Below are 15236 nucleotides of genomic sequence, written 5' to 3'. Positions count from 1 at the left end.
ACAGCAAACTGTACATTTTGTTTTTAAATCAAATGAATCGTCCTCAGTTACAGTGCATCTTTGCAGTTTTTATTTCAAGTTTTACACACAGTAGGCATGGTAGACTGCTATTGTGGAGCCATCCATCGCCGTCCCATCCATCTCAGCTGTACTCTCTATCCTTAGACATCGTATTGATGACTGTGACCCGGATATAGAAACGATGCGCAATCTGGATTGGTTTACCTGGTAAATTGGAAACAAACAAAAGCTCAAGGTTATTAATTGTAAAACGTGAAACAATCATATTCATCAATCTTCATGTAGTTATGGGAAAACAATGTGACCATCCATGTTTCTACAGTTTCTTGTTCTTGTTAAATGTCTAGTACAACTAAGGGTAACCACTTCATAACCTCTGCAGCTATAATGTGATGCTCTTTTGAGGGATAACAGTCAGAAGACCTTTGCAATAATCAAGTCTACTGGAAATAAAAGCATGAGTCAGGTTCTTCTGGTATGGAGCATGCAACCCTTCTGTCGAAGTCTTTTAGGTGGTAAAAGGCTGCTTTAGTGATTTGTTTGAGATGGCATTTATGTGCACAAGTATACAGGTAATGACAACAAAATTAACTCGTGAATTGAATTCAAGAGCTGATATCTCGTAATTTTCCACGATTTTCTAATCAATATCACTAACGTACTTAAAAATCAGTAACTATGGCATTGTGTTAACAGTGCTTTTGGACATTCCATGTTTTTTTCTGTCTGTTAGTTACACGATATACATTTTGTGGCACTAGGCACTAAAAATGCATAAGAAAATAAAGAAAGGGGGTGGCGATTTTTTTTTTCTTCATCATAACTATGCACATCCATTGCCAATGTCGTGTATGTAACTATTACATACAATTTTGATTGTCTTGGAAGCCTGTGTGTGATAGTGGCCAAGTTAAAAGATGCTACTTTTATGCTACTTACCGTTATGAAAATGTTGAAAGTAGTCTTCGATTCGGAAGTTAGCGTCCCCCCCAACGGTCATCCAACGGTCCCATGAGGGCTAAAACTTGTCTTCCGCTAAGCAGGAAAGCAGTTGGGAGCTGCTTCACCCCGTAATATAACAAAACTTTTGTTAAGTAAATAAAAGTCAGCAGAAATGCAGATAAAATACAAACAGGAAATCACCGAGTGCTAGTAAACAAAAAAAATAATAATCGAAGAAGCGCCCATGATGCAACGCGGCGTGACGACACGTTGTCAAAGTTCTGCCTGATTGGATATTAAACAGCCAATCAGGATTTGCTTTCCTGTCCGACTCCTGATTGGTTAAGAATTGTGGCACAAATATCACGCCTCGACCCTTGCATCGCAAGCGTAAATCAAAGTTTCGTACGTGTTGAGGAGAGACGTAGCAAGCGTGCGCGAGGACTGTTTTGTACGCACGAAACACATTTTGTACATACGAAACACATTTTTGGTACGTACGGAACACATTTTGTACGTACGAAACACATTTTTGGTACGTACGAAACACATTTTGTACGTACGAAACACATTTTGTACGTACGAAACACATTTTGTTACGCACGGAATTGTGGCACAAATCTAACGCCATACGCCCCCACGTAACATTCGGGTCAAAAGTCTGAAACTGAAAAAAAGAGACTTGAAACTGAAAAAAAAAAAAGATCTAAAAGTGAAAAACGATTTGAAAGTGAAAAAAAAAGTTTTGAAACTGAAAAAATGCGTTGAAACCCAAAAAAATAAGATCTGAATCGGAAAAGAAAAAAACATGCAACTGAAAAAAATAAGACCTCAAATGTCCAAATATATATGGAAGCAAAAATTGAAAATAAATTATTTATTCAAAGTCTGGACCGAAGTGAATCAAAATTAATTTTGACCCGAAAAAACTTTTCACATGCTTATTTAGAATACCTTTTTATCCATCCATCCATCCATTTTCTTGACCGCTTATTCCTCACAAGGGTCGCGGGGGCTGCTGGCGCCTATCTCAGCTGGCTCTGGGCAGTAGGCGGGGGACACCCTGGACTGGTTGCCAACCAATCGCAGGGCACACAGAGACGAACAACCATCCACACTCACAAGCACACCTCGGGACAATTCGGAGCGCCCAATTAACCTGCCATGCATGTCTTTGGAATGTGGGAGGAGACCGGAGTACCCGGAGAAGACCCACGCGGGCACGGGGAGAACATGCAAACTCCACCCAGGAAGGTCCGAGCCTGGACTCGAACCGGAGACCTCAGAACTGGGAAGCGGACGTGCTAACCACTCGACTACCGTGCCGCAATACCTTTTTATATTTTGTGAAATTCAAGATCAACACAACAATTTTCAGTTTCAAGTTTCATTTTTTCAAGTACAAAACTTTTGGCCCTAATTTAACTCCATAAGGACTACTCTGCATGCTCATCCAACATGCCTGAAGGCAACATGAGCACATGTTACATTCAACCATTCAACAGCCTTTGAAAATGACTTTTGAACCTGACTTCAGTGTCTTTCTTTGGGGGTAAAAAATAAATAAATAAATAAATAAATAAATAAATAAATAAATAAATAAATAAATAAAAATAAAAAAAGCTTAATTTATCATGGGCACTCAAAAGAAGGTCAGATTGAACCTAAATAATTGTAGTATAATGAAATCATAATCATAATTAAAACATTAGATTTTGGGGCCAATATTGATTATTCACACAGCTATAAATTCATTACAGCACCAGTTACGCTGTACTCATGTTGTTGTTTTTGTTTTGTTTTGTTTTGTTTTGCACAAGTATCACAACACAAGTGATAACGCAATACTATGCTAAAGGTGTGATTCTGTTCATCACTTAACACATCATAATTAAGAACACGATTTACGATGCCGACCTGACTGCAGACAGCAGGGAAAAGCAAGGCAAAAAACAAAAGTACATATAACAAAAAAGTACAAATACATACACAAATTGGTAAATTAGATTGGTGTCATCTATTGCTCTTGCTCTCTTCCCATTATGTTTTTATATGTATTTGAATAATTTTTAGAAATCTTGAAAAAATGTTAGAAAACATGCCTTGGTTCTATTTAAATACTGTAGTTATATTTAACGGATTTTTACTTATTAATGCAGGAGGGTCAGAAACGTAACCTCTGCGAAGGAGGGGGGGGGGGGGGGGGGATTCATGTCTGCTTTGTGGAGTCTTGTATTCCACTACAGCGCCATCTCGTGACTGGAAGGTGTAATTGTGTCGCAGTTTCAAGACCGCACTTTTAATCACCAGCGTTGGCAGAGACATGTCATAACATAACAGTTGCAAGCGGGTTAGATTTTTTTTTATTTTATTTTTTTAAAAGGTTGCATCCCACTTTGTATTTTCGTGGCAGAGACATGTCATAACAGGTGCAGACGCCACAATCAAGGTTCTTTTTTTTTTTTTTTTTTTTTTTTTTTTTAAAGGGTTGTATCCAACTTTGTATTTTTAATGGATAATTAAAGATAGATAGATATTACCAAAACATTTTTGCAAAGTATTCAACGTTTTCCCTTCTTAGTCCATCTAAACATTACCCTTTCTAGTAATTATTGAAATCAATTACATTATCGATAATTTTATGTGATTTCCATAATTTGCAATTTACCCCACTGTGGGATCATTAATAATAATTTATGTATGAAAGTGTACTCTAGACATGTGCCTAGTACCCTAAAACTATTTTATACTGTACATAAATATGAGTTGCGTTATTATTTATTTTTTTATTATTTTTATGTTATGTTTAGATGGGTTCTGAACTAATGTAGAAAAATAGGGACAATAGCGACATGGAGGAATGTGAAACAGCTTTCACAACAAACAATCACATTTTTAATAAAGAAGATATTTCAAGACAATAAAAGCGAACAACTATTTTGAGTGCATTTTTTTCATTGTGACAGAACATAAAAACAGGTAGGCTAGCTAGGCTACTGCACATAAGTAACAGGGAACAAATTCCTTTTGCACTAAATGATGCTTCAGAAACCTTTTGTTTTTACTCAGAACTGAAGTTGAATCAGTACGTCTACATTTCCTTTTTTTTTGTTTTTTTTTACACGTTTTATTACTTCTACTTAAAAACTTACTGAGAATGGCCTACTTTTGTCATGTTTTTTTTTTTGTTATTAATGTGCACTTTGCCTATGGTGGTGTTTATTATTTAATAAGGAAAGATTCTGAGTGATAGTGAACTGAAGCCAAATGTATGAGCCACCATCCCCCACCTGCTTTGTGACGATACTGGTCGACATTTCTTCCTAGTTAGCCACCAATGGCAAGTCAACCTACAATCCCTTCATCCAATCAAAGCCGGAAGGTTCTAGTCGCCAAGATCATTCTCGAAGGACCTTAGTGCCTTAATTTGTTATTTGATGATACAAATGTCCCGTTTGTTTGTGTATAACTGCTCAATTTAAAAAAAGAAAAGTGGGATAAAAGTGGAGGAAAAAAAACAAAAAACAAAAAACTTTGTGCCCCTCGGTTGCGTGTTCGCAACCCGGACCGGAATCAAAATTCATGTGCAAAATCACGGAAGTCGGAAGTCCCGCCTCCTCCGTGGCATATACCCTATAGCCAATGACGTGGTAGCACCTAGTATAAAGAAGTTGGCCGTGATCGCACAACATACTGTACACATCTTGAATATCATCACTTTATTGTAAGTAACAACTTTTTTTGTTCGCGCTATTGAGTCAATTGTCTCTTTTGTATTTAGTATTTAAACGTTTAAGCTTACCTGGTACTCGTAAGCATTGGCGGCTGTTATATTTTAACTGTGATAGGTTAAAAAAATAAAATAAAATACTTTCACGATACTTGTGTGTTCTCTTTGGATTAACAGGCTACTGTATAAGAGTGTAATTTCATTCCATTGTCGTACACTTGATAAGTTAGAGCATCCCCCCCAGCTTCAGAGCGACTTTGATCCTCCCTCTCCCAACTAAACTTTTGCCAGTCAGGTCTCTATGATCTCCGGTGAACCATGAAAGTTTTTTTTTTATGCTTTATTGAACCAACTGTTGTTTCAAACTTACAGTAAATATCAACAAGATGTGAACCCACGCCAACAATTAATACATATTATACCAGTCAGATAGCGTTCTTCAATCCGTTTATTCCCTCACTCGGGTTGCGAGAGTGCAGGCTGGAGCCTGCGGGCAGCTATCTTCGGGCTTTTGTATAAACGTGGGTTCTCTTGGCCATAGGAATTATTTTCCAAATATATTATTTCCTTGCAGGCATGCCTTTATAACGCGGATCTCCGCTCTCTTTTCCGGCACTCTTCGGAAACATTCGGCAACCGTCGGAGCATACCCGGAAGAGCCTGTGTTTGTGAAGTCACGTGTCACGTTTTATGTGCAGGTTCTGCGGCATGTTCCAAAGATAAAACGTCTTTTCGAGTCGACCCTTGTGAGGAATAAGCGGTTCGGAAAATGGATGCGGAAGATTTGAAAAAATCATTTTGTGTCGTGTACCAGCTTAAGGCTGGGGCGTGAAGCTGCAAAGGGGAGCCAATTCCTGCATTATGGTGTTGCGTCTTAAAATTCTCATGCTCAGTGGAACTTTAACACACAGTCAAAAAAGTCACTAATCACACTTGTTTTTATGTTTTCGCTTTAGCTAGGTAGGTCTTGTGGCATGTACTCAACACTGGACGAACTAAAACAGTACTTAAAATATATACGTGTAAATATAGTCCCATTCTTTTTAAAATTGAGCCAACACATTTTTTCCACTATAGAGTCAAGTGCAGCTGACGAGAAACGTGTAGCTTGCAATGCAAAAATTAAGAAACAAAAAACAATAACTGCGTTTTTTCAAAAGACAAATGATGTATTGTTCCTGAAGGAATTCTTCTTATTCTTTTCCTTGTTCTTCTTCTCCGCAAACAATTGCATTTTTGAGACGTGCATTTTTTAAACGTGAACGAAAACTCACCAAATACTTTCCATACAGACCAGGCCTGGCGAAAAATGTGATATTTTAAAGTCGCCATACATGTTAGCAGAAAAATGGGTCTTTAGCGCTCCCTACCGCTGTCCCGCTACGATTGTCCTACGGCTATGAAAATTGTGTGGCACCTTTAGCACATCCAGATGAACAAAAAAACTCTTTGATAGGTGTACCCTAAAATAGACAGGAAGTGAGTATTTGAATTTCCAATTTTGGCCTATTTTTGAACATTAACAGGGGTCATAGTTTTGCCCTCTTCTCCTACACGGTTAACCCGATTGACTTCAAACTTGGGCTGTACCATCTCAACACCTGGGACAACATCATGGCAAAAAAAAAAAATCGAAAGTTTTTGACATACTATATGATGGGGGCGGGGCATCAAATTTAGAGTTTCAAAATTCTTACTTAACGAAGCATTGCCGGTTGTACGTTTAATCTGGAGCTACGAAAATTGGTACACATATGTAACAGACTACGGCTTACAAAAAAAGTCTAGTGGTGCCATATGCTAAACCTAACAGGAAGTCCGACAGAGGCGGGGCATCAAATTTTGCGTTTCAAAATTCTTACATAATGAAGCATTCCCGGCTGTACATTTCACCTAGAGTTACCAAAATTTGAAGACATATGTAACAAGCCTCAAGATACAAAAAAAAAAACCCAACACTTTTTGAACCATCTGCTAAACCTAACAGGAAGTCCGCCATTTTGATTTACTTTGGAACGTGTAGCCATTTTTTTTTGGGGGGGGGGGGGGGGGGGGCAGTTTCATAGGGGTCTTATTTTAACGAACTCCTCCTACAGACTATATCCGATCATGTTCAAACTTGGTGTGATTCATCTTACGATGTTGAAGATGAAAAGTTATTGAAAGCTGTTTATTTCGTTGCACGCTGTTGCCGTGGCATGCACTGTTTGCAAAGGAAAAAAATCATTCTTTAATGACACATTCTTATTAGTACAAAGCAGCTAAAGCTACGAAAATTTGGAGACAGCCCACGATGTACAAAAAAGTCTTTGGGTGCCATGTGCATACAATTATTAAATGTACATCCCATCACTGTTGTGCTTTTCTGTTAAGGTTAAGACCTAAATAGAGTTTTTTTTTTTTATTCCTCTTAGGTGCAAACATGCAGGTCTTTGTGAAGACACTTACTGGCAAGACCATCACCCTTGAGATCGAGCCAAGTGACACCATTGAAAATGTCAAGGCCAAAATCCAAGACAAGGAAGGCATTCCCCCAGACCAGCAGAGGTTGATCTTTGCTGGAAAGCAGCTGGAAGATGGCCGCACCCTCTCTGACTACAACATCCAGAAGGAGTCCACCCTCCATCTTGTCCTGCGTCTGCGAGGTGGCATGCAGGTCTTCGTGAAGACCCTCACTGGCAAGACCATCACCCTTGAGGTGGAGCCCAGTGACACCATTGAGAACATTAAGGCCAAAATCCAGGACAAGGAAGGCATTCCCCCAGACCAGCAGAGGCTCATTTTTGCTGGCAAGCAGCTGGAAGATGGCCGCACCCTCTCCGACTACAACATCCAGAAGGAGTCCACCCTCCATCTTGTCCTGCGCCTGAGGGGTGGCCAGTAATCAATCAATTCCATTTATCCATTTATTAATCTTAAAGTGCAATATGCTGTTAATTTCAAAGGCACATTGCCATGATGACCAAATGTTCACATTGTTGGAATAAATGATCAGTTGGAATAAATGATCAAAGTTTTGGCTTGTGATGTTTTTAACTTCTTATTTTACTTTATGCTGGACCGGGCTTGCACACTTGCCTGCCAGAGGTGATGTTTTGGATCCAGATCGCCCAGCTCACTTTGCAAATCATACAAGTGTTGTTTAACTTCTAATATATATACACATAGTGGTTAACTTCTAATATATATTTTTAAATTGGACCCAGATAAGCGTTTAATTTCTAATATATACTTTTAAACGTAAAAGTAATTTTTAACTAGCAGTAAGTGTCACACTGAGCATGAAGGCCTACTAAAAGTAACAAATGTCACTTTTCCCCCAATGTGTGAAAACATAATTGATAGTGCTTTGATAAAGTGTAAAAGTTGGGAGTTTGATAAAATACACAGTGCTAGTAGAGAACAATTTCACATTTATGACGTCATCCTGACCGCAGAAAGCAAAGAAAAACAGGCACAATACAAAGTACAAAAAAAAAACAAGTACACATTTCTTTTTGTCTATTCATCTTTATGTCAATATTATATGCATCTGAACGTTTAAATTGTTTCCAAAGATAAGTTTCGTAAATGTGACAAAAACATGGCAGCAGCGTATTAGGGTTATTTCTATTTGACGGATTTTCATTGCTGGGCCCTTGTGCCATCTAGTGACTGGAGCTTGTAATTGCGTCGAAGTTTCAGGACCGCACTTTAAAGACAAAACAAACAAAAAAACTTCCACCCCAGTGTTAGACACACAAACACAAAGCACGGTCTCCTGGGGGGAGAAAACTCACTATTTCTTTGGGTTTAATCACAAACGTGGTTTATTTGTGGCCTAGATTTCACGCATGACATGTGTATTCGATGTCCCTGCGTCCAAAATGGGGCCCCACATTGATGATGGTGTCACCAGGCTCATCAGGCACTTGCCTTCTATGCCAGATGCCCAGTCCAGGCCTGCTGGGAACTGTTTTAAAGGTGCTACTCCATAAATCAGAATGAGGTTTAGCAATTACCAGGGAGAATGTGGCCGATGACTGGTGGACCTCAGGCATCTCTTTTTCTTTGCAATACCAATATTGAACATATACTGTGTGGTTGATTCAATTTCATTGAATATATTGTACACAAACAAAAAAAAAATTCTGATAATACCGCAGAGCAACTGAACAAGCACATAAAGAACTAAAACAATGGAAATTGAAACTAAAGTGGGAGAAAGGTCTATTCTGCCTCTTTAGGGTCCTGGGAAGCTAGAGTCTATCCGACTGAGACAAGCGGGATCCGGAATGAAACACGGTTCGATACAGCACTCCCCTCCTTATGAAAATTCATTGTACAATTGCCCACGTTTTTTGCAGCAACACTGAGGTCAACTGGAAGAGATGCAGCAAGAGCAAAAATAATAGGTGGCAAAGAACATTTCCTGTTTGACAAAGCTATTGCCTTCCCTCAATTTCACTAAAGTGCTTGGCACAAAGATGCTACCAGATGGCGCCAAAGCACACGGGTTTGACTTGATCACAAAAGCCGTTGATAGTAGTTTTTTAAAGCTAATTGCAAGAAAACCTGTAGAGTGAGCTAAAGAGTGCAGAAGAGAGGTTATAGGTCGCTTGCACATCGTAATGCATCATGGGAGTTTTTCCTTCGGGCGCCATATTGGGTGTCCGCCGGTTCACAAGGTACACTCGCGAGTTACACGGTAGAGCTTATCAACCTGATGTAATTTTCGCAGTATTTTCACGATTTACCGGAAGATCAAAAACAACGATACAGGCAGAAGGTGTCTCTATGTGGCGGGATTGATCCTAATTACGTCCTGACCAAGGGTGATTTTTTTTTTGACGGAGAAAGCTTGCTGGCCAAATGTGACATCTCTGGACATCTTTCCCTACCTCGTGTTGACAACATGCTCCATAACACGCCAACAAATCCCCGGAGGCTTGCAATTATTTTGTAAGCGGGTGGATACAGAGTGTAAACTTTAACATCGCATCAGAAGAAACTGTTGCTGTTGCACGTAAGTAAACCACATTGTGTTGGTAATTCTGCACACAAAAATGTTGATTTGTTCTCAGGCTTCCTGTTATCATTGTGTTTACATGCACAGCTAGGTTTACCTGATGTGTTTTTTCTAATCATTTTATAACAGGCAAATATGGCAGAGCGTATAAGAATAAAAAGTAACTGCACAGCCTCCCCGTGGCTTAATTAAATTTAATGCTACCCTTTCACTAGTTACATGTTACTTAATCAACTTATTCTAAATGGTTAAGGTTAACCACTCTCAGGGGACGTAATTTTAGTTTCAGTTTCCAGTACAATAAAACGTGTTCATGGTAACTACTGAGCATACTGACAGCTTTTCTTATGATCTCACGGTTAAGGAGGCTGTCACAACACCCAATTTCTGTCTGGTGCCAGATGGCAACAATTCCCATCACTTGTCACGACAACACCAATATTATTACCAGGTATGTATGGCTTTACTTTTTGTAGTTTCTTATTTAATTCTATGTTTCATATTTTCATTACAATGTTTGTAATATTTTCAGATTCAGGCACAGATGAGTTTAACTGGACGGACTTCTGCGACTTTGTGGTGTGGACAAAGTGTGATTGAGCGAGTCCACCCAGATCGCTCGTTTTGGCCAGATGGAAAAGCCAGAGTTTTTTTCCCCCCAAAATCCCCTCCTTACCTGAACTGCTCGGGAGAGCATTTACTAGATCAGCAGTGGACTTCCAGTGTTCCTGCTCAGCCGCTGTCACATACCACTTGCTCATGTACTTCAAAGATGCGGAATAAAGTAGTTTTTTGTGCTGCAGCAGATTGTAAAATCAAATGATATCACTTGAAGTGTGCCAATCGAGACTGCCAAAAGGACAGTGGTTTTGTGACAAGTGTGAAACAAGGATTATTGGGAAAACTGTAACACAGTACTGGTACTTGTCTTACATTAAACAAATTTAAAAGAGAGCAACTTTTTCCTCTGTACATAGCATAATGAAAGTCATTGCGTACCCCATCAACATTACATCATACCGTCATCTCAGGATGGTAGGCACCTGTGCTAAAATAAACTACATTAATTAACAGTTCAATTTTTAACCCTGAAATTACTACATCTAATCATTATTCACTTCATTTTTTGTGCTTTTAGAAATAATAGAGATTTATGCCATTACTTTAAGAGGGACCATATTGCACATTGAGTCAAATCCTGTCATTTGTATCATGTATAGCTTTGTAAACAAACCCAACAATAGAATTTGTATAAACGCTGCCTTTATTAGCGCCAAACAAACAGTCGCATGTTGTCCTCCTCCAATGCTTTGATGCTCGCCTTCGTTACCATCATGTCATTGGCAATCAAGTCGGTGTGGCATGAGATCCCTAAAGAAAAAAATAAATAAAAAATCACAAAAAAATACGGTACCAGTAATAGGTTTAATATAGTAAAGTTGTATAGTTTTTTTGTCAGTGTAAAAGAAATATACACATTTTGTTGCATTTTTTAATGTATGAACATTGCTACAGGCAAATACTTATTTCTATAAACACTTCCAAATGTCTCTAAAATATAAGGTGCGTGTACACACACAAACAAACACATACATTCACTCATGCATACAATATATCATGTAATGAATTCTGAGTGGCATACCAGAGTCAATGATGTCAGCAGTACTTGAGGGTACAGGTTACTGGAGCCATCTGGCTGCATAACTGCAACAATCTCTGCCACTTCAAGTCGCCTTTTCTTTGCTTGTCTCTCCTGTGCACGTTCATATCTTGGCACCGACTGGGCTGAGACATAGATGTTGTAACTTGGGACCCAACTTTAATGTTGGAGCCCAGTCGGGATGATTGGACAGAAAAACGGGCGCAGGGCGACCTGTTAAAATAAACAAATATATAAACAAATAAAATATGGAAAGACTGGTTATTTTGCCGCAGTAGGGTGGCCGTGAATAAGTTCTTTAGCATGATGTGTAGGCTACCGGGGGTCTGTTTTCTTGCATCACCCCCGGGGGTCTGTTTTCTTGCATCAGCCCCTTCTGTCTCTTTTTTTTCCAAGTTTACATTTTGCCACCAAAAAACATGTTATCGGCATTAAAAGCCCAAGACTAATCAATCCAATTTCAGCAGTAAACACTTTGCACTGGCACTACTTGGGTGAAAATGTTCGATGTTAGCTTTCGGCTAACGTCCGCTAGCCAGCTTGTGTGACATTCAGTTTATTTATACTTAAAAAAAACAAAAAAAACAATTTCTTTCAAATCTCTTATGTGTTTTATGTTACAGCATTTTACTCAAACAAAAATGTGCATTATTTTGGGGGGTTGTAACGGATTTCAATTATTTCTATAAAGGGAAAATTATTTTATACATGAGTAGTTCACAACGTGTGCTACCAAGTGACAAGTGCACCCAACGTGAAGTCACCTGTCGAAATAAAACTGAATCCGTCTGCTCTTGTCAGCTTGTTGAACTGAGGGGGGAGAGGCGAAGAAGAGGGGGGAGGAGGAAGAAGGCGAGGGAGGAGAGAGAGAGAGCCGAAGCAGGAAGGAAGGCAGGCGGAGAGAAGGAAAGAGAGGCAGGCTGCGAATGCTAACAAGCCCGTGGTAATCGTCCACAGCTTCCCAAACATGTTGTAATGGAGAGAAAGGACAAGCACCATTAAGCTAGCTACTATGCACGAGCGCCTCGGTCTCTTCCCCGCGCGCGTGCAGCTGCTTCGCCGCCATCCGCACGTTTAATCTACGCGTTTAAAAAAAAACAAAAAAACAAGAAAAAACCCAAACGTCTTTTCACCCGCTGAGTGAAATGTATCGCGACTGCTCGGGAACCACACTGTGACAATGGAGATTGAAAATATCGTGGCCAACACAGTTCTCCTCAAGGCGAGAGAAGGTAAGCGCGACAGTAATGGTATTTTGTCTTTTTTCAGCTGAGCCTTGTAATCGAGGACGAGCCGGGTTCCTCTGGTCCTCTTTCATGTCCTTTGTGTGGGCTTTGTGTTTTGAGATCCACACCTGGTACATGCATGGTGTACTCGCAATTATTGCTTGTTGTCATCTCTAATAAGATACATATTAAGCGGGCAGGTTTAGGGCCTGTTGACTGGGGGTGAACAAGGCAGGGAGTGTTTGCAGCATCGGTGCCATTGCAGCGGCCCGAGCGCATTTTTCCACACAGCACCATTGGCTTTTTTTTTTTTTTTTTTTTTTAAATTAAACGTTTATTTACGTCTGTCTGCGCACATATTTAATGGTATGTTACACGAGTGGTGACGTACCCATCAAGGATCTCTAACAATACCAGCTTATGTGACGCTTATTAGTTGATTGGTGCTATTTGACGCAGAGGTATGCCAGTCAATTGATTGCCTGAAATGCAGCTTTGAAAGCATCGGGGGTCTATAAAGGGCTGCTTGCACGGTGTTCCGTGGGCCGGTGATCCCCCTGCAGGTTCTCACCTGGAGGTGGTGGATCACAAGCGAGGGTGCATCTGTTTCCAGAAGATGGCAGAGAGAGAAAGGGCGCTGAGTGGGTGTGCAACACAGGAGGAGGTCGGGAGGAGGTGTATTATTGTTGCACTAATGTACTTGTCATCCAATCGGAGTGGCTGTGAAGATAATGGACGAGTTGATCACTTTGATTTAATAGATTGCTTTTGATCCACACTGCACTTTGCTACGTGTACATTTCTAAAATGATGCTCTGCATGTTCTATAACTGTCGGATACTTTGCTCCACCTGACACCTTTTTTAGCAAAGGCTTGTATTTTACATGAGAAACATGGCACGGCACTACTAAACATGAATGGCACAAAAAGGTGATATCTGTTTTTAAATGTTTTATGTAAATGCAGAATTTTTTCAACTCAAGTAAAGTGCATGTCTACTCCGATGCAGTACGATCACACAAAAACTGGGTCGACCACGTCATTGTCTCAGGGAAGATGCGGATGTCTTGTACACACTGATACGTAAAGACTACAATTTAGAATCTCTTCAATTCACTCTGGGACACAAAAAAGGATCATATTCAGAATCCCAAAATGCCAGTTCCGTGATGAAATGTAAAAACCTATTAAAATCCCTTTGCGGATATACACTTCAGAGGAAGTCAACCCCAAAATATTCTCTACAATAATATGCGGCTGCACTTATGTAAACCGGGTATTCTGATTACAGTGTACGTGGAATATGAGTTAAGCAGCAAAATCCATATCAGGGCGTAGCCAGTTTTCCACTTGCTGTCAACTGAGAATGACATCACGGTTGCTCAGGGCCCAGGTAACGACCAATCATGGCTGAGTGAGCCCTGAGCAACTGTGATGTCATTTTCAGTAGACAGACAAGTGGCAAAATGGCCACCCCGTAGGAAATCTAGGGCTGTTTTATTCAAAACCTGAGAAGACAGAGCCTGGACAATGGACTGCTCTGTCATTGATTAAAATCCAGTGTTCTGTGTTGTAAACTAGTGTGTCCCCAATCACAACATTGCTTTACGTTACCTTAATCAATGTCTTACCTTTTTTTTTTATGTGGATTTTTGGCAAAATGTCTGAATGTAGGATTTTCCGCTCAACCTGGACAAAGCATGCGGATGCATCATTTCTAGAAAAACCCAGATAGATGATGCCTGGGCAGAGTGTTGCGGTACAAGTACTATATCATATCGTGCAAGTTAGTTTGCAAAAATGACATTTTGAAGTCCCGCTACTTGGGGGTAAAACACAGTAAAAGAGCTCCCACTCTGTGCCAGAAGGTGCCCAGCATGTCGCTGTCCAAGTAGCACAAATACAAAGATAGAAGGCATCTATGGGACTGTATTGAGCAGCTACAGGCGCTTCCCCGACTGATTTATCCATCTAAACCAATCATGACATTTTACCGCACTGCACATTTTTTGTGCATCAGGTTGGATCCTTCTGACAATTAATGACTACGATGAATAAATATCCGAGTCGAGCCAATATAAAAATTAAGATTATGGCTTTGCATATTTTTACCTACACTGATGGATTGGATTGGCTATTAATTTTCTTTCACTAGCAAAGAGCTTTTATTTTTTTTTTTAAACCTAGATCAATTTACACATGACTGTAAATGAGTGTACACAAGTTTCTGCTAATGATGGGCTAACCTAGTTAGTGTAGCCTATAGAAGTTAGGGGTGGGCAAACTTGGTCCTTGAGTGACGGAGTCCTGCAGGTTTTGGATGTTTCCCTTCTCCAAGACAATCAGCAAGCTCTGGCAAGCCTGATAACGACCCTCACCTGTGTTGGAGGAGGGAGACATCTGATACCTGCAGGACTCCAGCCTTCAAGGACCTAATTTGTCCACCTCTGCGTATAGATATAGAGTTAGGGGTGGGCGATATGACGATATTAGATCGTTAAGAACTTTAATGTGTTGACGATTAGAGGTGTGCAAAATTTCCGATTCTTAGATTATTCACGATTCGGCCGTGGAACAATCGAGAACGATTCACAAACGTCCAAATTCCGATTATATAAATATGCCAAGGGAAGCGAAACGAGCGAAAA

General features: G+C 39.9%; 2 protein-coding genes and 3 long non-coding RNA genes across 8 annotated transcripts in view; 3 read left to right on the top strand and 2 right to left on the bottom strand.

The window, feature by feature from the left end:
• Nucleotides 1–47: 47 nt before the first annotated feature.
• LOC144021379 (uncharacterized) lies at nucleotides 48–1405 on the bottom strand. The gene is made up of 2 exons (XR_013284117.1): nucleotides 961–1405; nucleotides 48–225 (listed from the first exon to the last, which is right to left on the bottom strand). It is a non-coding gene; the product is annotated as an uncharacterized LOC144021379 (long non-coding RNA).
• A 5785-nt stretch (nucleotides 1406–7190) lies between these two features.
• On the top strand, nucleotides 7191–7710 carry LOC144020240 (ubiquitin-like). Its single transcript, XM_077523521.1, has one exon. The coding sequence runs from the start codon at nucleotides 7344–7346 to the stop codon at nucleotides 7575–7577; it is 234 nt and encodes a 77-aa protein (XP_077379647.1). The 5' UTR covers nucleotides 7191–7343; the 3' UTR covers nucleotides 7578–7710.
• A 1562-nt stretch (nucleotides 7711–9272) lies between these two features.
• Nucleotides 9273–10655, top strand: LOC144020242 (uncharacterized). Its single transcript, XR_013283835.1, has 3 exons — nucleotides 9273–9698; nucleotides 10066–10152; nucleotides 10234–10655. It is a non-coding gene; the product is annotated as an uncharacterized LOC144020242 (long non-coding RNA).
• A 292-nt stretch (nucleotides 10656–10947) lies between these two features.
• LOC144020241 (uncharacterized) lies at nucleotides 10948–13246 on the bottom strand. 3 transcript variants are annotated; one of them, XR_013283834.1, is made up of 3 exons: nucleotides 13159–13246; nucleotides 11344–11574; nucleotides 10948–11072 (listed from the first exon to the last, which is right to left on the bottom strand). It is a non-coding gene; the product is annotated as an uncharacterized LOC144020241 (long non-coding RNA). The 3 variants fall into 3 exon arrangements; XR_013283833.1 differs by lacking the exon at nucleotides 13159–13246 and adding an exon at nucleotides 12126–12780; XR_013283832.1 differs by lacking the exon at nucleotides 13159–13246 and having other exon boundaries at nucleotides 11344–11857.
• grk4 (G protein-coupled receptor kinase 4) overlaps nucleotides 12199–15236 on the top strand; it is a 59888-nt gene continuing 56850 nt past the window's right edge. For both annotated transcript variants that reach the window (XM_077523519.1, XM_077523520.1), the window contains exon 1: nucleotides 12199–12593. In XM_077523519.1, coding sequence (XP_077379645.1) covers nucleotides 12542–12593 — 52 coding nt within the window. In that variant the 5' untranslated portion in view covers nucleotides 12199–12541. The remainder of the gene's footprint in view (nucleotides 12594–15236) is intronic.

This window comes from Festucalex cinctus, chromosome 6 (assembly GCF_051991245.1).
Source record: "Festucalex cinctus isolate MCC-2025b chromosome 6, RoL_Fcin_1.0, whole genome shotgun sequence".
In the NCBI taxonomy this organism is placed as follows: Eukaryota; Metazoa; Chordata; class Actinopteri; order Syngnathiformes; family Syngnathidae; genus Festucalex; species Festucalex cinctus.
This window is presented reverse-complemented; position numbering and strand designations above follow the sequence as displayed.